Source organism: Oryzias latipes, chromosome 5 (assembly GCF_053564925.1).
Source record: "Oryzias latipes strain Hd-rR chromosome 5, Olatipes_Hd-rR_3.1".
NCBI classification, from domain to species: domain Eukaryota; kingdom Metazoa; phylum Chordata; class Actinopteri; order Beloniformes; family Adrianichthyidae; genus Oryzias; species Oryzias latipes.
This window is the reverse complement of record NC_136241.1, coordinates 11,854,577-11,879,424: the sequence shown is the minus strand read 5'-3', so window position 1 is coordinate 11,879,424 and position 24,848 is coordinate 11,854,577. Positions and strand designations below refer to the sequence as shown.

General features: G+C 37.1%; 1 protein-coding gene across 1 annotated transcript; it reads left to right on the top strand.

Moving 5' to 3' along the window:
• On the top strand, nucleotides 1–21,819 carry nckap1l (NCK associated protein 1 like). Its single transcript, XM_023954884.2, has 31 exons — nucleotides 1–186; nucleotides 1,686–1,796; nucleotides 2,088–2,180; nucleotides 2,739–2,795; nucleotides 3,289–3,431; nucleotides 4,360–4,450; nucleotides 4,727–4,864; nucleotides 5,206–5,254; nucleotides 5,795–5,951; nucleotides 6,860–6,916; nucleotides 7,009–7,105; nucleotides 7,309–7,418; nucleotides 7,701–7,833; nucleotides 7,983–8,064; nucleotides 8,729–8,787; nucleotides 8,869–9,014; nucleotides 9,093–9,225; nucleotides 9,466–9,585; nucleotides 9,936–10,075; nucleotides 11,501–11,632; nucleotides 12,732–12,950; nucleotides 13,072–13,202; nucleotides 14,242–14,339; nucleotides 15,496–15,589; nucleotides 16,257–16,339; nucleotides 16,468–16,548; nucleotides 19,563–19,656; nucleotides 19,735–19,851; nucleotides 20,455–20,564; nucleotides 21,057–21,146; nucleotides 21,389–21,819. The coding sequence occupies exons 1-31, from the start codon at nucleotides 97–99 to the stop codon at nucleotides 21,503–21,505; spliced, it is 3,372 nt and encodes a 1,123-aa protein (XP_023810652.1). The 5' UTR covers nucleotides 1–96; the 3' UTR covers nucleotides 21,506–21,819.
• Nucleotides 21,820–24,848: the final 3,029 nt, after the last annotated feature.

Genomic DNA, 24,848 nt, shown 5'->3' with positions numbered 1-24,848 from the left:
AGGCCTTTTTGAGCCTTTATTTCAGAGGGTTCATCTGCAGCTCAGAACTTGGAGGCCAGGGTTCAAACGGAGGGACAGGTGTAGGCTATCTGCATCATGGATTACCAGATGAAACTGGCGGAGAAACTCACCGTCCTGAATGAGAGGGGTCAAGGCGTGCTGATACGTATGAACTACATTAAAAAGGTGAGGGGAATGAAGGCAGATTCAAAAAGTGATTAGTGCGAACAGCGCAAGATACAAATAAGGAACTTCATTTCAACATTTTTGTTAGCTTAAAATGTGTATTTTATAATGCTGTAATAAAATAAAGCATACATTTAACAGTAAATACGTCTTTTTCTTTAATTATTTATCCTTTTTAATGTCTGCTTGTTCCAAAATCCTAATGTTGTTTGACTTCTACTTCCATTTATCATTATAGAGTTGCCAGATTGGTTGATCACTCTGCATTGACAGCCATAAAATTGTGTTTTGACGGTGAAATCAATTATTTGGATGACTGAAAAAAATTATTTGCGATGTATAACACACAGGAAGAGGAATGCCACAGAATTCTTCTGGGATTCACAATTAAAGCTGAAATGATTAAAACTTTATACGTTTTGTAGAAACCTTTCAAATTAGTGAACCAGCTTAATGAGATATATTTCTGTTTATTGACCAGGTTTTCTGCAGTCTGAGCAACACTGTCTCCAAACTGCAACCACACTCATTTCTTCAAAGAGGAAGTGCAAACAGGAAGCCAGCTTGTAGAGTCAGCCACCTCAAATGTCAGTTATTCTAAACTCAAAACAGCGAGTTCCACATTTAAGAAAACAAGACAGTCAGTAAATGACAGTCAAACATTACCAAAATAGTTATATGCAGAACTGAACTGTTGCCAAAATGCTTCAAACAACTTATTTCTATAGAAGCATCCACCATGTGCAGTGTGAGAACTTTGGCCAACGAGTCTCTTGTATTAATAAGAGAAGTAGAATAATTTGTTCAGGATGATTTTTTTTACGTAGCAAATGATGGTTTACTGAATAAACCACATTACGGTGGAGTACTGAGTATTATAACTTGTAAGAAAACTTTTACAGCAACTGGTCTGTGGAACCACATCTAAGTCTTTTGACAACATTCTCTCTTTCAAAACATTTTTTTTATCACACATCATTTAAGCAGAATGAATTATCAGGTTTATTATGTCCCATTTGAACTAAAATCCCTCTTTTTAACATTTTGAAGCTGAGTCGTGCAAAGTCTTTGGATATACCTTGAGCTGTATTAAAAAAAAAACAATAAAGTAGCCTTACATGGGCTGCTTTCCCTCTGCCCAAAATACACTGTGCACACCAGCAGACGTGTCTGTCATGCCATTTTTTTAAAATTTAGAGTTCCATGTTATTAACTGACATTTGATTAATGTAACTACAGATCGACCTGTGGACACTAAACATCTCTTCTGGAGCAGTTCAGTTCAGGGATCTTCCTTAAGTGCACAGTGAAGGAGTAATGAGGGTGGGACAGATTCTGTGCAGCATCTGTCTCACAATGTTTTACAGAACTTGAGTCAAAGACTCCACCCTCTCCCCCAGGTGGAGGTCCATGCACTGCTCCACCACTGTTGACTGTAATTCACATGTTAAAACAGAAAACAAAAGAAACTTTTCTCTTTTTTTTCAATCTACCTGCAGTTATGTTCACACTCCAAGCTGCGCCCGACCTTCCTCACAGACAAAGCCATGGAACCTGCCATCAAGTACATCAATAAGAAGTTCCCAAACATAGATTTTAGGGGAAACAATGTAAGTATGAAGCAGTCCTGTAAAAAAAAAAAAAATACACTCCACAAAATTAGTACAGGAGATAATGGTACACGCAATATACTAAATGTTAATACTGTTTTTGACACTTCAGCCAAAATATTGAATACAGAAACATATACTATTTCTTAATGAAATTTTGGGCTTGTCCCGGTACTTTTTCTTTGTCTTATGTTAAATTGTTTTGATTTGTTTTTTTAGAATAACATGTAAAAGAAGGCTTTAATTCAGCTGACACAACAGCTTTCATATTTCCATTATTAATTTTTCCAGCATAATCTGACTGCCATCCAGCGGCAGAAGTCTGAAATACTGCAAGCTACAAAAAACTTCTATGATTCTTTCCTGGATGTTTTAGAGCTCAAGGTGAGGCATTCTGTCATTCTGCCCCAGGGCAGCTGTGGCTACAACCGTAGCTTACCGTCACCAAGTATGACTGAGGAGTGAATGAATAATGGACACAATGTAAGCGCTTTGAGTGTCTTGAAAAGCGCAGATAAATCCAATCCATTATTATTATTATTATTCTATTTTTGGCATTTCTTAATCAAAATCACAATCATTTCTCTGACATATTATTATTTAAAAAAAAATTATGATATACTGACACTGCCTGTTAAAACATTTTTAAAAGCACAAATGACTTTAAATGATTTATTTGCAAATACATTAAAAAATAATATAGGAAATTTCATGTAATGCCAGATTGTATATTTCTTTTGCTTAAAGAAGCAAAAGATAAAGGTCAGACATAGTTTGTAAAGCATGTAACTACATGATACTGTTTTGTTGTATGATTTAGTTGTTGAAATTTGTTGCATTGTTCATTTGTTGTTGATTGATTACCATGAATATTGATTTATTTTTCTTTTTACATTTTACTCTCTCTTATTTTTCAATCTAAACTCTTACACGTTTTTCCAGGACCATGCATATGAGTTGCTGAACACCATAGATGCTGGTCAGTGCAGCTTCGATATTGTAAGTAAAAGTTTTTCTGCTTAATGAGTGTTAAGGTACAGGTGTCAAACTTCAGACCTTGAGGCCTAGTGTCCCACGTTTTACACTAATTGTAGCCTCTTGTTGGCAAAACACACCTCCATCTGTCCATTTGCAGAACACCTTTTGGGTTACGGGGCTGCTGGAGCCAACCCAGCTTCTGTTGGGCTGAAGCACCCTGTTGCAAAACATACCTGATCTACGTAATCAGAAGCAGGGAGGACTAAGTTTGCGAAAAACCAGGAGGAAAGGCCTGGAGTCTGACACCCCTGTATCAAACTGTCATTCAATTATCTGCAATTCATTTTTACAACTATACATTTGATATCTGGATATTTTAGTTGTAAATCATGACATTTTCTCCTCTTTCTCTTTTTTGAACAGGGCATTTTCTTTTAATCAATAGAGTAAACGTAAATATATGGATCTGCCTAAGCTCTAACTGCAGCAATGTAAGGCTGTTATTTAATTGCAGGTTTTCAACTTTGATTTCACCAAAAACTACTTGGACTTGATTATCACCTTCACGTCTGTCATCCTCATGCTCTCAAGAATTGAGGACAAGAAGGTTCTGGTGGGAATGTTCAACTGCGCCCATGAGATGACCAATGGGACCAGGTTAAAAATAAAGATATATTCATTAAAGTACTGTGGAGGAAAATATTTAAAAAGCGTATCTATAATGAGCTTGCCAGCTGTTAACCCGACTGAACTTATGAAGCTTGTACGTTGATATCTGCAGTTTAACAGTTTGAGATCTTTACGATCCCAAAACATTTAAGTTAAAGTTCCATATGTTGTCACTCACCTAGGTGTGGGAAATTTGTTCTCTGGATTTGACCCATCTGTGAGGGAGCGGTGAGCTGCAGTCATAGCCGAGCACAGAAACCATTCGTTGGTTTAACTCCCCAATCCAACCCCTTACTGCTGAGTGTCACGTAGGGAGGCATTGGGTCCCATTTTTAGTCTCTGGTATGTCTCGGACATGGAATTGCACTCAAAACCTTCCAGTCTCAGGCAGGACTCTCTATCACATCATGGTGACTGAACTGGTTTCAAAGATTTCTTCAAACATTTATCTGAAAACCCAAAATAGTACAAAATCCATCTTAAAACTAAGCTAAAACACGCACAGTGTAGTTGCTGTACAGAACAAATCTCATCTAACTTGTAAACTACGATTTCAGAATTTAGTTAGTTTCTTTAAGAGTTGAAATTCTCATTTCTGCTTTATATTAAAAAAAATCAAAAATCTTGGCAATTAATTATTCAGCCAAATAACTTTTTTCTAAAATAGCATACAAATGAATAGTGCTCAAGGTGAGCAACTGTGTTATGACACCAACATGCTTTTCTAAAAATCTAAAGTATTCAAGTTGATGTTCCTGGTAAATATTGGGTAAAGCAAAAAAGTAAAATAAAGATATGTAAAACCTATTTTTGCAGAGAGGAGAGGATCTAAATTTGATGGAAACAAATAACTAAAGCAACTGCTTCCTGTTTTTTCTCTGGTTCTATTCCTTTTCTTGATGCACCAAACCTGCAGCGAACCATCCTATCCACGCCTCGGTCAGATGTTTTTAGAATATGACCATCCCTGGAAGAAGCTTTTGGAGGATTTTGGTCCTCACACAAGGGTGAATATTCACTGAAATGTTCTGTTTCTCTATAATTGTTTTGCTGTTCTTTATTGTACAAACTGGAAATGTATCTTCTTGTATCTTTACCATGCACTTTAATTTGTATGTACAAAAGGAAAAAAATAATTAAAAAAAACACAGTTATTTTCTGGATGCTTAGCTAATTGATTTTCAGGATTAAATGCAGTGTTTTTATTTTTAATACTCCGAGGTAAGATGGTTTATGAGTTTTGGTGTCCTTCATGTTTGTTTTTTTCTCCTTCCTGCTCAAAGTCTGTAACAGCAGCTCTGATTTCGCTGAACATGGTCTACCCGCGCAGAAACCTGCCACCAGAGCAGTGGCGGAGGGCCCAGCTGCTCAGCCTACTCAGCATTCCAGCTGCCATGATGGAACCCGCCTGCTGTGACACAGTGAGCCCATCTTTCTGCCCATCTTTTCTATAATTGTCCCACACTGTGGAGGGATTCTTAAGAACCTGAATAGTGGGCCTTGTTGGCCTTAGTGCTTGCTGTTTTCCTTTGTTTGGAAAAATTTGGAATTTTTCCTCCTAACCTTTGTAATTCTACCCCAGGCTATAGAGCTACAGCAATAAACTATTTAGAATTTATACAAGGATCAGTCAATGAAACACCTCTGAAGAATCTACAAAACATGTAGATGTTTCTCCAATACAGTTATTTATTCCATCCATGATGTACACACATGAGCTAAAGTTAAAAATATGTGTTCTAAAGCTCATCGTTCTTCCCAGATGACCTGTGAATACTTATCAATGGAAGTCATGGAGCGCTGGATCATCAGTGAGTATTACTAAAATATCTGAAAGTTGACTTTACCAAAATAAAAATAAAATCATATAATTTGCACGAAAATGTCAATTTACCATAAGCAAAACAATCACTATACTTGCAAATTATTACATTTCAAGTAATTTTCCCATGAAATATGGAGTTCATTTTCATCAAATAATTTTTCAACTTTCCCCACAAACCTTTGACATCTGAATAGATCGGAACAGTATTTTAAAAAACAATGACGGTTACGACTTTTTTTAAATTAAAATATTTATATTTAGAATTTGGATTTACTCTTTGTGAAAACCACACCATACCATGTGGCTCAAGAGCTACACTCAACATGCAACATGCTTTATGTCAATGTTTGTATCAATAAAAATGTTTTTATGGATAGGTACTTATTCATATACTGCTGTAAAATTCTGCAATATAATTCAAACATATTTCATTAAAAAAATCATTTTAACTTAAAAAGGATGCCGTTTCTGGCAAAGCTTCAATAGTTTCAGACCATCTCATGGAGGTTACCTGCCTTCTTCGCAGTTGGCTTCCTGTTGTGCCACGGCAGCCTGAACACAAACCAGACTTCTCTGGAGCTGTGGAAGATGGCCCTGAGGAGCGGCCTCTACCTCACCCTGATCAGGGACGAAGTCTTCAACATACACAAAGTGACCGAAGACATCTTTGACAACTTCAAAGGGTATCGGTCCGTTTATTGTACATCCGGTTGCGGTTTGAATTCATGTAGTCATCTTCGAGTCTTCTTCTGGTTTTCCTATCGGCTTCTCAGTTTAGGAGTAACCACTGTGGATCATCAGCCTCTGGCTAATCTTATCCTCTGGATCTTCCTCATTCACACCAACTCTCCTCATAACTTCCATCCCCACACTATGACCAATGTAAAAAAAAACAATTGTTCTTCAATTTTGAAATCACGATATGTTTTTCCACATAAACCCCTTTGTGCCCCATTTGATGTCTAGGATAGAGGAGCATAACACAAAAGTTAAGTTTTGCTGATGTGGTAATTGCCCCCAGTACCATTGTTTATCAAACCCTGGATTCCTGCGTGGCAGCTATTTACCTTACCAACTGAGCTACCCAGCCACTACTCAGAACACTTAGCCACAAAGTGCAACACAAACTAAAGAACATGTGAAGAAGCACGCCAAGCTGCAGTGGCAACACTTTTGCAGCAAAGCTCCCTTCTCACAAGCTGGAGGTCCACATGATGCTTTTAAAGGCTGCCTCCATCAGCTTGGGTCCAGTGGAAGCCACACCCTTTCCAGCACCACACCTGAAATTAATCAGACAAACATACACACAAAGATCCACAAAAACACAGAGGTCCCACTCTGATACAAACAAGATACATAAAACACAGAACTAAAAAAAGCATGTTGAAACTGTGTTCATGTCAAATTAAGAGTAAATACGACCTTATCTTTGATTTTTATTGCCCTCCTGATGTCATATTATGTAGTTGGAGAAAAGTCTAAAAAGAGACTAAAGTTAGATAAAAGATGAATAAAACTCAGCAAATACTCTACAAGAATAGTTTTTTTTTCTTCAAAGAATTGAGTATGACTTTATTTTTCTTTCCATCAGGTACAGCAAACGAGTTGCAGACATTAAGGAATGCCGTGAGCATGTGTTAATCAACTGGTAAAGTTTATGCTTTACATTTTTTATTAAATACCCAACATGTGCATGTTTCAATATGACTGTTGTACTAAGTGAAAATGAAATATTACCAGTGGAGCTATGCACAGAGAGAGGAGGAAGTTCCTGAGAGGAGCACTGAAGGAGTTAAGTCAAGTTCTGGCTGATGAACCTGGACTCCTTGGACCAAAGGTAGAAATACAGTGGGATGCATTTATTGTAAAACAGATCTCTCTCAAATAAATTCTGGAACCTGTCAGCATCAGTTAATTCTTCCTTTTTTTCAGCACCTGTCTACTAGGCCTAGATTTTAAAGAAATGTAACCAAATAAGGACGTTTTTCCTAACATTCCTCTTTTTATTTTGCCTTTCCTTGGATCATTCAAATCCCACAGGCTCTGTTTGTCTTCATGGCTCTTTCATTTTCCCGCGACGAGGTCCAATGGCTCGTCAGACATTCTGAGAGTATGCCAAAGATAAAGACACCAGAGGACTACAACGACAAGTAGGTCGGAGGTACTAAGGCGGTCAGGACTGTCGTGGCTGCTTTTGTCATACAAGCAAACTCTGTCAGTTTATTTTGATGCAGTGCACCAAAGTAAATGGGGCGTGGCGACTGAAAACTTGACTGAAAAGACGGTTCATTTCTTTTTCAGTGTTACTGTGAACTCTCATTAAGCCACTGCGCAGCACAGCAGCTCACTACATTTATCAGAATAAGTTAGACTTGAAATCAGCCAACAGAAAATGTGGGCACCCTGTTTATTACCTTTTTCATTTTCTTCAGTCAGATGGCGGAGCTGCTGTTCCACATGGAGAGGTTAAGAAGTCTAATGAGAAAATACAGCAAAATAGTTCAGCGATATCATGTTCAGTACCTGGCACAGTTTGATGCACTGGTTCTCAATGACACCATACAGGTAACTGAAAATGTGTTTTGATGGAAATAAAATCATAAAGAGCTTAAAATGATTACGTTTTGTTGTTGCCAGTGGAATTTTACAGAGTAAACATATCTATCATGTTTTTGCAGCATTTCTATATCTTACTCTTACTTTTTTCATTTTAGAACATGTCTGTTTGTCCGGAGGAGGAGTCAGTCCTTCTGAGCTCATTTGTCTCGACCCTGTCGGCTCTCTCCATTAAACAAGGTAACCTTTACAACAGCTAACCTGCATGAAATATAAATAGAAACATTACATAGTTGAACAATAAAGATTGTGAAAGGTATTGAATCATCTTGAATTCTTTCTGATTTAGCTAATGAGTTCCCAGACTGTTCAATTATAAGCCTTTCTGGAATTTTTTGCTTTTTTTTTCTCGTTCTATTTTACTACCATGTATTTTAAATTTTTTTATTTTTCTTTTGTTTGTTTTACTCAGTGCTGACCTAAACTGTGATTAAACCAAAGTTAAATGCGAGACTCTAAATCCTTTGAGCAAATTGAATAAAGCTGACAAAAAATGTTGGATACCATAAATGCATAACTTTTATATCCTGCACATATCACATTAAAAGTGTGTAATTGATGCTCTGATCACTAATGAATTGCATATAAACAGTGCAATAATCACGCACGGTTCCTGTTATATGGTGGCTGTGTGACATGGCCTTTAGATTTAATCTAACATTTTTTACTATAAATCTCTCCAGAATTTATTTTTTTAATCCTCAGTCTTCTTACAGGAATTAAACTTTTGTCTCAATTTTAATTTTTTACTTTGGCATAAATATTGTACTTATAAATATTTTTCAAAAGCTTTTTAAACACATTCTAATGTCCTGGTGATAATTGCAAAGTCTTATTTCTACAGTGGAGAACAAGGAGGAGTTTGACTTCAGAGCAGTGAGACTGGACTGGCTGCGTTTACAGGTCTGATGTCTAATTGTTCATCATCAAAAACTGTATATATTTTAAAATATGTACATTAGACCTTTTTTGTTTTTGTTTTAGGCATACACAAGTGTCATTAAGGCCCCTCTTCCACTGAAGGAATATCCTGACTTGGCAAAAGTCATGAACATGATTCAGTTCCACACCAAGATGGTAGACAGTATGGAAGAAATGCTTCAGGAGACATCTGAGCTCTCTATCCTCTGGTCAGTCTTATCTCTGGTTTTATCTTCAGGAATTATTTTCTGAATGAGTTTTAAGATTTATTTATTGTTTCTTTTTAGTTTTTACCCCCATGTCTTTGAGAAGATGTTTAACCAGAGCAATGAGGAGATACTTATGAAGCAGTACCTCATGGCGTTCCCCTCCGTCTGTTCTCACTTCAGCCACTGTGGACACTCTCTGTGTCCAGAAGAGGTCAGTGTTCAGTTATATGCTCCATCCTTTACAAGTCAACTTCTATTTCTCCATTTCACTGTAGATTATGACATCAATAACAAACATTCTGTAATTATAGGAATTCAAAACATTGAGATTTGCATCTGTATGATAACTTGTTTTGTATCTAGGTAGATGATTATTGCAGATAAATACAACTGTCTAAGCTGATCCCACTCTCTTGTTGTGTCTTTTGTGTGCTGTGCTTCTTGTGTGTAGATGGATATACTGGAGAAGAAGAGTTTGCGCCTTTGTGTGACCTTCTTGGAGCAGATAGCCAAGCAAACCAGTAGTGTCGTCTTAGAGATATGTGCAGAGCAGCGCAATCTGAACGACCAGGTGGAGTCTGAGAATTTCACATTTCAGAAAGCAAATTGCACTGTCTGATTCTGCCAAAATCCATGTCCAAATATGATCATGCTATCATCCAATTGGCCTGGGTTTATTTTAACTGGGGCTGTGAGGTGACTGGGGAATTTAACTAGCTGATAAGACCATTTTGAAACCCTGGAGTTCATTACTGCAGTATTATTTTCTAATTGCTCATGTAAAATATGATCTTCCAGTAATATGTGGGGGAAAAAAACAGCTGTAAAGTTGTATTTGGTCATTTTAAGTTGATGTTCTACTTTCTTCCTCTCCTATTCGTTCATTTTGATGGTAACTTTTTTCGCTTCATTCTTCATCAGCTGTTGCCCAAGCACTGTGCTGAGTCTATCAGTGCTGCTCGACACAGGAAGCAAAAGAAGGCTGTGCCTAAAAAAGGAGAAGTTCAGAAGGAGAAGCCAGGTGCTGAAAGCCAGAGGAAGGACAGGACAGTGACCACCAAGTTAGCATTTTTATTTTTATTCAGAACATTTATGTAATTTGCCTGCAGATCTCACTGCATCAAAATGATTCTGGCATAATAAATGTATAAATTCTCAGTATTATTATTAAATTTCTGATTACTGAAAGTTGGCAACACAATCAAATCAACATATTCAAATGTTGTTGTTCAACTTTTGGCTTATCCCTTCAAGGATTAGCCGAATCACTTTTCACTGATTCGCACAGGTAGTTTGGCAGAGATTTTTACACTGGATGCCCTTCCAGACACAACCCCGTACTTTATCCAGGCTGGGGACCGGCACAGGGAGACCCAAACTTCTCCTCAAATCAAATTATATAAATAGTAACATGTTTTTAGGTCTGAAGTTGTAGTTTGATATAATTCAATGACAAATTTGAGCTTCATGTGAACTTATTTTTTATTGACTGAAAGCATAAGTCATGGTGATCACAACTTTCATTTATACTGTAGATTACTGTCCTTGGCAAGACTAAATGCAGTATGTTTTTAAATATATAGTCAAAACTATTGTTTTTCCTTTGCAAATTTCGTGTAAAGTTAGGAGAAAGCTGTTTTGGTTTTCAAACTTAGTTTGAGACATTTATAGCTGCAGACGGAATGAGCCCTTTTGCTTCCAAGGACATTTCCACAACAGCCGAGAACGGACAAAACAAACACAGGCTACAGGAAGGTCTTTGAAAGGTCTTATTTGTGTTTTCACAGGGGTCTATATTTTATCCTACATGTCTGTAAGAACAGGGTGGAAGTAAAAGGGTATATGGAGTGATGGCGAAGCACTTTTACACAAAATTTAACAGTATTTTGAAGTTTTGCAGAAAACGTTATGTATCATAATGCAACTTTTACCTTTGGGGATTTAAGCAGTATATATATTTGCTTGTTTAAGTCAACAAAACACTTTGTGATCAAGATAACCTATTATTGGATTTGAGGATTTTCTTCTGCAAATACAGGTAGACACAGTTTTAATGTTAAAGTCAAACAAGAAGTCTTTTGTCATAATTTGTTAATAGTTTTACATTTTCACTTGGAGACTCTGAGCTTACTTAAAAAGATAAAAAACTAGATGGATCTAAAAAAAATCTTTTAAAACAAAATTAGTTGTCTTTGCTGAAACATTCAAACTCAGACTTGTTCTTTAATATCTCTTTTTTTAAAACATTACTCTGTATCGACGTTCAGTCTGATAAATTGTTGCTCAAAGCCTTACAGCTTCTTTTAAATCTAAATAAATGCTAATACTGTACATCCCTGTTTTTATATCCTCATCCTCTGCATCATTTTGGAGACCCACTTGTAGTTCTCTTACTTATTTTATTATCTTGTTTGCAGGATAAAGCAAACAAATTTACCAGGTTAAATTTAATAATTATACATCTTTCTTTCCCATGTGTCTTTCAGTTTGGACAAGTTGCATCTGATCCTGAGAGAGCTCTGCTCCACCTACAGTCTCTGCAGTGATTTTCTCAATTTCGACCACATTGTAGTTCCCACAGAGTTCCTTCTCTCTCATCTGGAGCAACGCTTTTCTGAGTATGCTCACTGAAAGCTTTACTTTATGTTCTGTAGTGGAGTTCTTCCCTGAAGTGAGAGTTTCGTTTTTTTTTATGCAATGTGTCAATTTCTTTAATAATAAGTGTCAGGAATACAATAACAGCCAAATCATTCTGAAACTTCAGAAGTGGGATGTTTCATTTTAAATATAGTTAATTTGTCAGAATATGCCATGAATTATCCAAGTATTATTTTTTCTAATGCCTCTCTTTGACTCCTTGCTGGAATCTCAATTAGCTGTGTGACTGTCCTTCTACATGAAAACACTCACACTCACTTCATTTACCATATGAAATAACAACAATAGGAAAACTGTTCATCCTTGCAACAAGGTGTATTCTATCAAAATGATCTTTTCCTCATGTAAATGTGACCTTTTCTTTAATTTAATCAGCAAAGAGTAAAAAATGAAGATTTAATGTCGAAGTTCATGTCAGTTTGTGCTGCAACCAGGCTCTTCTTGCCTGGGTTTAAAGTCAATTATTCAGATTAAATACATTTTCACTCAGAAATTGCAATGTTTATTAATTTAAATTCATAAATCAAATTTCATTTACAAATATATTTGTACTTTTTCAGACCAAATGTTGCTATCTGGCAATTGCAATGTGGAGATTCCTAACCTAGTTTATGACAGTTATCAGTTTGTTGAATCTGATAAAACGAACAAGATTGGTTTTCCTAGGAAAAATCATGTTAAATTTAAATATTTTGGTCTGTAAATCACATTGATTTTTTTTTTTTTTAAATTAAGTTTATTTAGTACATACACCACACTTTTGTAAGTACTTATCTTTGCATTTTTTGTCAATTACCAGGGTAAACCAAAGGTTAACTCAGTATCTTTTTTGTAACATCTTGGTCTTCTCTTGTCTATATGTTTATATTGAATTATTGATAAAAATAAATGGTCTTTAAGACAATACATTGTAATGTGCAGGAAAATTCTGGCGCAGTACTTGTGCCAATCTGATGAAGGTGGTTCAAAGTCACTGTGAGCTGTTTATGTCATTTTAAGGTCTCAGCTAACTGCTCTCAAGTTGGTGACAGGAGACATTGTTTATACATGTTTCCCCAGAATCATCGTGAGAATGGCCAATTACAACCAGACCACCCAGGAGATAACGCGCCCCTCTGACCTCCTGGCCGCAATAAGAGCCTATACAGCCAGCCTTCATGGCCTCTCCAGCTACATCAATGTTGACGTCACCCGGCTGGTGAAGACTGTCCTTTTACAGCAAACACAGCCACTGGACTCCCACGGAGGGCAGACCATTACAACTCTCTACACAAACTGGTGGGTAGGGGAAACATTTATTCAAAGAAAAAATAGTTTTATCACTCAAATATTTGTCTTTCTCGGCTTACTTTCTCTTAGACTTTGGATTTATGCTATGCAAATGTTTTCTACAATTTAGGTACCTGGAGGGTCTGTTACGTCAAGCCAGCAACTCCCTGATTGTACACTGTCCAACAAGGCACTGCTTTGTCAGTCAGACTACTGACAATGAACACAGTTTGAGAGCAGAGGAGTTCTCAGATGTTGCAGGTTAGCTTCTGTGACACAACAATGTGGTAATGTTTGATGAGTTGTTTCATAAGCTTTAATTGTCTTTTTAACCCTTTTTTGGTCCACTACCAAGGAAGTAACTGAAAGAATAAGACAGAATAAAACAACAGGAGCTCACATAGAAATGATTTGTGTGGAAACATGGTTTATTGTGTGCTTTTTAATGACCATTCAGATCCATTTGACCGATAACACATGGCTTTTGGCATCCTTAGATAAAACCTTTTTTAAAGTTCACTGTGAGTTTGAATGTGATGCGCACAGCTGGTATTAAAGTATTAAAACACCAAACAGGCAAACACATTTGTGTGATGTTTGCATCTTATTATCTTGAAACCGCAGCTTCAGAAATGACTCACAACTTGGCAGATAATGCAGAACTTGCAGATCTTTGTCGGTTTTGTGCATGCAGAGTGACAGTGGATTGTTTCAACTGACAATGTGACGTTAACAGCAGTGTTACTGGACAACACTTGTCAAACGCTCCATGTTTCAGAGCATGTTTTAATTCACTGTTGCTAATCATTAACCTTACAAGCCCATTCCATATGGTACCTGTCACTTATTTTTGACTCCACACCACCTACTTACTATGGTACAGGGATTCCTTCTGTCTAAAAAAATCTGTATTTTCACATAACAGAACATTCAACTCAGGTATTTAGCTGAAAACTTTACATTGCAGATCTCTGCACTACAGACTTGACTTAAGTTAAACTCAAAGCTCACCACTGTCTATATTTACTCCCCAGTGAGGCTTCTGGCTGCCTCAGAGGGATTCAATGGAGAGTCCATTAACCACCTTCAATTTGTCTTCCACACATCTTCATCCATCCACCCTCATCCATTTATCAAGGAAATAGATTAATAACTGTAGGAGACTGCTCATTGATTCAAGTTCTGCCCCTACTTATTTAGCTCACATGCCAGGCTTTGCAAACCTTCAAAATCACTACTCCTTATTGTTGTTGACATGTATCTATTCATCACATTTCTCAACATTTTACCTTCTAAACAGAGCTGCAGGCCCTGGCAGAGCTAATTGGACCATACGGTTTGAAGTTTCTGAGTGAGAACCTGATGTGGCACATCACCTCGCAAGTCAGTGAGCTAAAGGTAAAGTAGCACGCAGACATAAATAAACAAAGAGGCTTTTTAAGTTAGTCAAAGTGAATTTCAGGCCAAGTTTCTTTCTTGCAGCCTTTGGGTTTTGAAACATGTTTTTTTAGTACCACTGTTGTCATTTGACTTGTAGTTAGCACGTCACAAAAATGTAGAATGAATATTATCAAATGTTTCAAATTTCAAATTGTTTAATCCTTCCCAACCCCTAACTAATATGAGTAGTTTGATTTACATGAACATACCACCTTCACATACAGATATTTTTTTCCAGTAAATGCTTTTATTAAACAAATGCACAATGCTTTTGTAATGCAAAAGATGATGCAACAGCAGGTCCTTTCCTCACTGGAGATACTTTGAGATTTCTTCAGTTGCTGTTGTAACTACTGTTCACATTGTTTTGATTGGTAATGCAAATCAGTGCTGTTTGGGTTTGTATGGACATTTACCAGGAACTGTAATCAACAAAGGGGACCACTGCTTATGACAGGAAAAAAAATCACTTCCCTAACCAGATTTAGATAACGGCGATTTTAAAATAATGCAGCAGTACTACACAGTAATTTATATTTTGCAAAAGTGATGACAGGTAAAAAAAAAACATTTTAAAATTAAATACATAGAAGTGTTGAAGCTTACTTTTATTTTGAAACATAGTAACTGCTATTTATCTGCCAATGGTTCTGCAGGTGAGTCTCTTTTGGAGGATGAACAACATTTTTCTGGTTTTAACAATACAATATATGTAGATTCACTTTGCATAACAAAGATCAGTTGATCCAAAGCAGAAAATTCAGTTTCCCAGGTAAAAGCTCAGAGCTTGTTATTTCTGCCTCCAAAAAGAAATCCTAATTTACTCGAAAAGGCAAAAAATGTGGTTTAATTGGTTTAGTGAAATGAAATAGTTCATAAGGAGGTAATGCCCTGAATACACTTAAAGTACCGCCTACTTTATTCTGCAAAAGTTGTTTAAGAAAAAAGTATCTCTCATAAAATGAGTTAAACCACTGTTAAACCACTTTGACACCTTTGACTAAAGTGAAGAATTGTAAAATGAGATGTCAGCCGGAACTGTCACGGCTTTTGGCATCTGCATTATTACTCACAACAGTAGGTGTTTTATCACTTCTTTTTTCCTGTCTATCAGAAAATGGTGATAGACAACATGGACATCCTGGTTCAGATGAAAAATAACTTTGGCAAGCCGGAGGAAATGGTCACTCTTAAAAAGAAGCTCACAGGTGAGAAGTTGAACATGTACGATGAAATAAGAGTGAAAGGTATTAAGAGAAGACAGACCTTACAAAAGAGATGTTAAAAAAGTCATAGGATATCAAGCACAAAGTCAGAGGGAGTAACTTTGAAAATGAGTTGAGGGTGAATAAGCACCATGAATTAGTCTGAGCCACAAACAGTCATTTTTGTACTACACACTGCAAATAGGTGCTAGGTGTTCCTTTGCTTAAAAGTAATTTGATATCAGGACATTTTAATCATGATCCAAATAACAAGTAAAATCGAGATTTAAATGATTTCTTTTCTTGTTTGACCAACATTTTAGAGGATGCAGTGGATCAGGGGTCTGCAGCCTTCAACACTTACAGAGGCTTTCGGGTCGATTTCCCCCCGACCACAACCCAGTTGCAGCCACACAATGATTTGTCTTTTATGTTGTTGTTAGAATGGTCATAAATATAAAAGAACCAGCATTTTTTTGCATAAATGAAACACAAGCAAGCAAAAATAGTCCTTTTTCAAAATATATAAGGTAATTTTGTGAATTTTGGCAGAGTATTAAAAAATAAGACACCCTGTACCAGGATCATCATAAATGATCATAAATTATTGCAATGGAGGGCTGTCAGTCAGGGCTGAAGTGAAACCTGATCCATGTGTGTGTGCTTCCAGGTGGAGAGAATGTCCTGAAGAGGATGACCATCATTGGGGTGATCCTGTCCTTCAGAGCAATGACTCAGGATGGCTTAAAAGAGGTAGGAGACATGGAGGGTGCAACTGATATTCATGTTATAAAAGAAATGTTAAAAGTGTAAATAGATGGCATGACCTTAAAAAATCTTGCAGAGTTTTTTTTCTGATTTAAATGTTTGCTGTAATCAAGGTCCTGCAGAATCATTGTCCCTTCCTGATAGCACCAATAGAGAGCCTGAAAGACAACATCTCTCCAGAGGCTGACATTAAGGTAAACACAGCTGTCATCCACAGAGCGACACCCACTTGTTGTTATGTCATCAAAGTTCGGAAGCTACTTAAGTTGGCAGATCTTGTGAACAATTGTTTAAAATAAACAAATATAAAAGGTCACACTTGGATTCCTCCATCCATCCATCTTCTAAACTCGCCTTTCGGGGTCACGATGTTGCCCCCTTTCGCAGCCAGAATTGGGCAAAGGCAGGGCACAAACTGATTAGGTTTCAGGTTCGTTGCAGGGCCACGCCAGCAGGATTTTTATTAAATCAAAATGATTTTCTATCACATAGAGACAAATTAACACAATCAAACCAGGTCATTCACAAATGCATCAAAATGCAAAAGCAGTTTGAAAATATCAACAACCAAATGATGCAAATCTACTACATTTGTTTGATGAATGAGCACTAATGAGACCTCTTCTATAATTTAATAACAACTTAATATTGTTGCAATGTTGTCCATTTACCCAAGAAGTGCTTAGAAAATCTGCAGACCATTGTCCTTCAGTGAGGAAATAATAAGAGTGGAAAACATTTAGCAGCAAATTTAGCCTTAGGTCAACTTTTTACTTTAGGAATTGTAACAAATCCAAGCGTCCCACTGCAGATTGGCTAGTGTTAAAGTTCAACACAATTCAATCAGAACCACTCTTTGCCGCATGGCTTTGTTTGAACAGGTTGTCAGGAGGAATAATCGTTCCTTTCAGAAACAAGCAGGACAGCACAGCTGAGTTTTGTAGAGTTACATCTGAACAAATTAGGAGACTTCAGCCATACAATGGCCAAGATGTGCAGCACAACATTTGTGGACTGGAAAAAGATTTAACAAAAAACAACTGTTAAAGCTACTACACCACCAAGCCAGGGGACACATTGAGCTTTTTACTCTCTACTTGTACTATTTTGTCGTGTTTAATAAATAATGATGCAGTGTCACGGGATGTTAACATGTGAGGGTAAATTCTTACCTAATTTTAGTTCAAAGTCTTGGTGGAGTTAAGACCGCTCTGTTCTGCAAGACCCTCTGTGACTCATGAACTTTTTCTGCCTTCACTTATGGCATATTTCTGAGTAAAAGCACAACATGTATGCCACAGACGGGGCCAGGATAAACCCAAAGACGTCAGCAGCCCCTCCTCCCATGCCTCTGTGAGAGAGCTGCAGCAGTGCTCTCTGAACCACATTAGTGAATACATTCTACTGAGCACGCATGGGCCAGATCTCAGGTCGAGTCAAGTCAGAAAGACCGATCGCTGAAAGAGTTTTTAAAAAAGACGCACCATGTTATTGGATAACATTCCATCTGTCCAACTGACTGAGGCAATTCACCATGCAAACAACACCAATGACTGGATGTGATGTTAAACATAACACAAAAGTATCACTTCATTTTTTTCTTTTTAGGAATGTCCCTTTAACTTAAATCTAAAACAGCCCAACTACACACCAGAAATGTGGCTCCCAGCAGCCTGTGCGTTTTGCTCCTTGGCCTTCAATCATGCTTTTTTCAAAACCAGTACAGAACAGCTTGGCTGTGGTCTTCCTCCTGTATGCAAAGTCCTCATATGTGGTGCAGAAACTTCATTAAACAACACAACACTAACAACTGTGAACAAATCTCACTTACAGCACATGGAAAGGCTGCTTTGTGGATTCTGAGGGCCTTGAGCAGAATTCATGAAACCTGACAAGTCAAGCTAGCTAAAATGTGCAACACTGTCAGCTGAAGCAAGCAAAAACTTAGTAACATGAAGAGAGCAGACTAAAAAAAAAGGATTTTTTTATGAAAAACTAATCAAACCGTTTTGGAAAAAAAACTCAGAAGAGTTGAATTAATTTTTCTTAATTAGTTTAGGTCAGTAGAAAAGGCCTTGCAAGCCTTGACGGGCCACCACTGATAGCCCAAATTCTCTTCTTTAAACTTTCTGACTAGATTTAAGGTCTAACACTATTTACCATATGGGGTAAACTGAATGATATTATTTTATTGTTCTTATTTTTGAAATCAAATGTGCATAGTCATGACCATTAGATTGACAGGTATTTGTTCAGTCATTGCCTGTAGATTGCCTTACTGGGCGTGTTTCATCAGCTGATTAGAGAATGCTGGGAGTCTGATGGTTCCATATCTTGCCAAGACAAATATGCATAAGAAAAACAACTTCAAATGGGCTTAATAAAGGCCTGTTTTATGTCTGTGGGTACACATCATGCAGGCTAGCAGCTGCCAGCCCTTTCACAAGAGTTTTTAGACTCTGAGGAATCCAGTGTACCAAGAGAAATCCACTCAAACTCAGCACAGAAAGAACCGTCAGAATTTGATGCTATGAGACAGCAGAACCAGAAAACGTGTCTAAAAATGTTTAATCCACATAGTTCTAGGGGTCCTGGAGTTTGTTGAAGCTTATTCCAGTCCATCCTCAGGCCACACACAGACAGATGATCTCACACTCATTCACAAGGAGGAATCAACCTATGATGCATGATGATGGAGGTTGGAGTGGCCTAAGAAACCAAGGAAAGCAATAAAAAGAGTTGCGTTTGAACCAGGGCATTCTCCCAGTGTTGTCGTTTACAAAAGTACCTAAAAGCCGTTTTCTCACAAGTGTTGTAACAGAATAAGAAGCAATTTGGTCAAATTTTGACATCTCCTTCACCATTGAACAAAGCAACGTCAACAGTAGACCAGGACTGTCATTTACTGGTGTCAACCAGACATTTTACAAGTTCATTTGCTGTTGTTCAGAAAGTCATTTATGTAATTTGCATTGAAGGTCTTTCTTCCTAGACACAAAGCGCCGTTCTTCTCTTTGAGTTTTACAATGACTGACATTGAGGAAAACAACAGAGCTTTCTCAAAAGAGAATGTGTTTATCATGATATTCCCTAAAAAGAATACAAACAAATGTATAATATGCACTTGCTGTCATTTTTAACCTTGTTAATACGGAAGCTCAATTTCTCAATCAGACGATCATCTCCTAACTCATTTTTCCCATTACAGCTGACTCTGAACATCTTTGAGTTGGTCTCTGCTGCAGGGCTGAAATGTGATATTGACCCTGCCCTTGTTGCAGCCATTCGCAACATGCATACAGGTAAGGTCCCACTGGTTTGGTGCACAACACGCTTGGCTCTCATTGCTGACTCCTCATTTCCTGTACTTTTTCACACAGACAACACATCCCTCGAGGAAGAGTTCAAGCTGTCTCAGTTGCTGCTTGTTTACATCGCTGTGTCCTTGCCCTTCCTGGCTTTGGATCCAAACTCTCTCTACAACCAGGAGCATGGAGGTGCATTATCAGTAGATCTTTGAAGCCGCCGTGGTTTCTACTTGACAGTAATTATTCTCCAGAGAGCCCTCAACCAGACACTAATCAGTTGTTCTTCCAGCCATTAGTAACCAGCTGCTAATAGTGTTCAAAAAATGTACTCCACCCTCAGAACGCCAGCATCATACTTTCCAGTTGGACATGGTCTGAAGCAAAGCATGCTGGTTAATGAGAAACACGTTTTCGTTGAGAGAGTTTTGTTTACAGATAACTCGGGCTGACGTACATTGATATAGTTACTCTTGGCATGTGGCCCTGCTAACCCCAAATGCTTGGCTCCGAGCCTAGACTGAAACGCAAGAGTTGCAAACAACCAAGATTTTTATCAGGGCATAAAGTGGCATTTGTCACAGATTATTTATCTTTGCCTTTATTTTCCATTGACATTTTTGAAATAAATTAACCCTGTGAGCCAGAGGAAATAAGCTCAACGTGCTTCTTCTTGACTGTTACACATCATTTAGAAAATTTGTCCAATCACCCCAGCAAGAAAAACATCCTTTCTGTGCCTAAGTACAGGACATGCTCTCACCATACCTCTCTGGGATTTGTTTTTTTTTTCAGGGCACAACAACAACATCCACTGCTTAGCTACGGCGATCAATCAGGTGTTTGCTGCCATGTTCACTGTTCAGAACAAGAACATTGAGCAGCAGCTCAAAGAGTTTCTACTGGTGAGTAGCAAATATTTAGCTTCTCAGCCTGTACTTTAGAAAAAGTTGGTCTGTATCAATAGCAAAATACTCAAGTAATTGTGACAATCATATAACCAGAAGAGACGAGCATCTTTTTATACCATGTACAAAAAAAGTCATCACATCTCTTTGCAAAAACACAAAATAAACAGATAGAAAAAGGCCATGGATGCCCTTTTCTTTTCTCGTGTGAAATCTTCTTTTTATAGTATATTTCTCATTGAGAATTTGCCTAAAAAAATCACCAAATCAAAATATATTACACCAATAACTTGGCAAATTCTTTTACAGTCAAGACCTTGACAAACTGTGCAAAACGTCTTTTAAAACCACCAAGTGCTAAATGTGATGTTTAGTTTCATTTTTGTTTGAAAAAAAGGACTTTTGTTCTGGTCACAACCTGAACAAAAACAAAAAAAAAAAAAACTTTGATTTTTTTCTTTTTTCTTTGATTGCTTCATCCTTCCAAAGCTGGCCTCCTCCACTCTACTTCAGCTGGGACAGAATGTAGAAAAAATTGATGTGAAAAACCGAGAGTCTGTCTACTTACTCCTGCACATGGTACGTTTGCAATGAGGACTTCTACTTTACAAGCTTTGCTGTTTTGACGTGAAAACTTAATAATGATAATAAAATAACTCAGGTTTTTTCTAAAAAACATTTTTTCATTAAATGAAAATTATTCTTATATTATGATATCTTGATTATTATTTTATGTATTTATATTCTTAGTTAAACGAAAGATTTTACTGATAACAAAAAAGTCCAACTGACCAATTAGACTCCCTACTTTCCTTTTCTAGATTGTGGAAGAGTCTCAGTTTTTGAGTCAAGACATGCTGGAGAGTTGCTTTCCATACGTTCTTCTACGAAACGCCTACAGAGAGGTGCACAAGGCCTTCATCCTTACTGTGGGCTGAGGACTTTTCGTTTAATCCTATGTCGACGTACTGAAATGACTTGGAATTTTCAAACTTTGTGTCATGTTTATGCTGTTAATCATGGTCTTTTACTTTTAAAAACCTTTCTTGTGTCCACAGTAAATGCAGTTCTTAGTGGCAGATATGGCTCCAACACATTAGAAGAAGTTAGCCATTTTTGGCTTACACAGAAAACGTTGATCATAAGAATGTGTTTTTTTTTCCAGAAAAAATCCGGCTTTAAATGTATCAATTTTTAAAAGTGTATCAGTACTTTTTTTATTTTAACCGATAATAAACTTTGTAACATTGTGCTTTTGTCTTCACTTTCTTACATTTGTCCATCCCCTGACAATGGAACACAATACCTCTGATTGTTCCATCCTTGTGGCCCTCCTTCATTCCCATCTCCCACATGAGAGTCTCACCGTCTTCATATTTCATGAAGAACCTAAATGATGCGCTCCAGTTTTACAGATGCTGAAGTGCATGTTGCTAATATTAGTAACTCTTGGAGAATATCTTTTCCAAACAAGCACCGTCTCACTATTCTTCCATCCTTCCCAATCTTGTCTCTTTCCTTTCCCATTGAATCGTGCCTGCAGCTGCACTGTATTCACCCAGTGGCCACATTAGATAAGTGCAGTAGAGTATCATGCGTGCATTTGCAAGTTTTGTTATACTTAGAGCATCTAAAGCTGAGCATCCTCTCGTTGGCCACAATTGCACTATAGATGTTTGCACAAATGAAATTTTATGTACAAAAAAACGAGGGGCAGAGAACAGGTGGATAGAAATGACTGATACTGGGGTACATGTTGGGGTTTAAATTTGCAGAGCTTTAAAAAAATATTCGATATTAATTTTTTAACCCAAAATGATCTCTCTTTCCTCCTCCTGATTTGGGTTCCCAGTGCTGTTTGACTCCAACACAAATTTATGGAGAAGCTTCCTCTTTAATAAGGGTGGTTATGCTATATGAAGCACAATGACTTACACACTGAAACACCTTACAAACGCTTCCAATTACACACTTGGCCGCACAATAAATGACTGACATGTACAATGCCAGTATCTCATTGTAATAAAGATTTTAAAACAATGCATTGGATGAAAAGCAGGGTGTTTTAAAATGTAACTACTGAGAAGTTAATTCTGTGTGACCTTTGAAACTGGCATTCCCTAAATGTAATACAGAAGTTTATTTGGCTTGCAGGTGAGGGTTTGTTGACATCTTTCAGCAAAATGATGTGACACATTCTTTTGTTGTGGCTTTTTTTTTTAAACAACTAAAAAAACAAAACAAACGTTAAATATGGTGAATGGGTATACATTTTTTTCTGGATTGAACTTGGCTGTGAGACTAACTTTAAGGGGATAGAGAAAATAATATGATAATGGGTTTTGACATTGCCCAACGACAGACTGGCAATCTGTCTTACAGTAGCCAGGACTCACTCTGGCAACCCCCATGACCCCAAGGGGACATAGAGGGTTGGGAAAATTGTTGGATGGATTTTGAACCAAAGCTTTGAGATAGATTTTAGTGATATTTCTAAAGCTTGCCTCTATTCATAGTGAGATCTCTCCAAATATAAATATTGAGGTTTTAAATGAAAAACGGTTAAAACACACTTTTTGTCATAAATTTTACCACAAATATCTTTGAAATGTAAATTTCAATCTATATGCTCATTCATATCTGCAAACCTCTGACCTACATAAAGACTTCTTTCATTAATATTTACTCAATAATTAAAATATTCATTAAGGATTGCTTGAAAGGCTGTCTTGCATGTTCACTGAGTAAGTATTGTGCAAGTTATGGCAGTTTTTGATTTGAGCTTATGTACTTCTAGTTCATTTTTTCAGTCCTTATAATTTGAGACGTTTAAATCATTTTTTTATGAATTCTTTGTCTAGATCTGTTTTTTTCTGCTGCCTCTAGTTGCATTAAAACAGCTGAGTTGTGTTTCTGGGTAAAATTCTTTCTGTTTTTGTGGCAATTTTTTTTTCAGTTTAAGTTTTCTGGAATGTCTTATGAATACCATTGTGGATTTATAATTTTAATTTTCAGTCAGTATGTAGTTTTCAGCATTTGTGTATTTGTAAAAGGAGAAATTTAGCATCTGTACATCCATTTTACTTAAAATCATAGAGGGGAGTTGATAAAAATATTTCCCACATGAAACCAAATGTGTTTTCACTGATGTCAAACCTTTGTCCCCTATTTATAGCCAGACGTTACACACATGACCCATACATAAAAACAGCTTTATGTGCATTTCAGTACCGTCAATATGTACAGTCCCTTTGTAGACACACATGTCAAGATTCCTCCTTTTGAAGTAAGCCACTAAGTCGTAATTGGTCAGATGAGGGTATGGATTTAGCAATTAGAGAGTGTATGCTCACAATCAAAAGCAGAGGGAAATGGAAGCTGATGAATGGTAGAAAAAAAGTCCAAATTTTGAGAAATGGCAGAGGTTGGGCTGCGTGATTGATTATACTCCCAAAGTAGACTTTCCGTGCTTGTAATTTGGATCCTGTTCAGAGATCTTTGAATAAAATGCAAATGTAGCATAAGTTAATGCTTTCCTCATCAGTTATTATCCATAAATGGGTGAGGAGACAGGGAATCAGACGTTTTTATGTCATTTCTCTTCATTTCTGCTATGTGTTGTGCCATGTCAAAGAGCATGGGAGCATGAGAGTCAGTCTGACCCAGTAAGCAGGGGATTTCCAAAGCCACATTGTCGCTCATCTCTCACAGTACTACAGCTATACCTTTGTAAAATTATTGCAAATATACAGATGTAAGGAAAAAAGAATAATAGTGTCCTTAATAATGGTGTCCTTACTGAGCCTTAAAGCCTTTTTCTGCCTCAAAGAACACAATTTTTTAGGACAATTTAAAACACTTTTCAAGTGATTTTATAAAAAAGGGAGAGCTGTGGAAAACTGAAAGCCACCTCATAGAAAATATTTAAATCCATCCAAAGGGGGTGGGGGTGGATACATCCTAATCAGGTAACATATGTTTGCTGCTAGTAAGGTTAAAAACTTGCTTTTAACTGTGAGCTGATTAAAATTCAAAAGTTAGTGTCCACATAATGGTTTCTGTGTGCCACTATCATATTTTCTCTGTGCTCAACAGCCCTTAAAGGTTGTTGTGAATTGCTTTTCAGGACCAATTTTGTTTTTTGCACTTACTCCAGGGTTTGGGTGAAAGCTGCTCTGTGAGGTTCTCGGGTTTTTCAGCGGTAGTGGAAAACTTTCATTTTGGATTTGAAAGCACCGCAGTCAACACTTCATCAGCGAGTAAGGTCAACTCTCTTACACT

Coding starts and splice junctions, on each gene's coding strand:
- nckap1l (XM_023954884.2), top strand. CDS start 97: ATGGATTACCAGATGAAACTGGCGGAGAAACTCACCGTCCTGAATGAG. Junction 7,834..7,982: donor TTCTCAATGACACCATACAG/GTAACTGAAAAT, acceptor TTTTCATTTTAG/AACATGTCTGTTTGTCCGGA. Junction 15,590..16,256: donor TCTTAAAAAGAAGCTCACAG/GTGAGAAGTTGA, acceptor GTGTGCTTCCAG/GTGGAGAGAATGTCCTGAAG.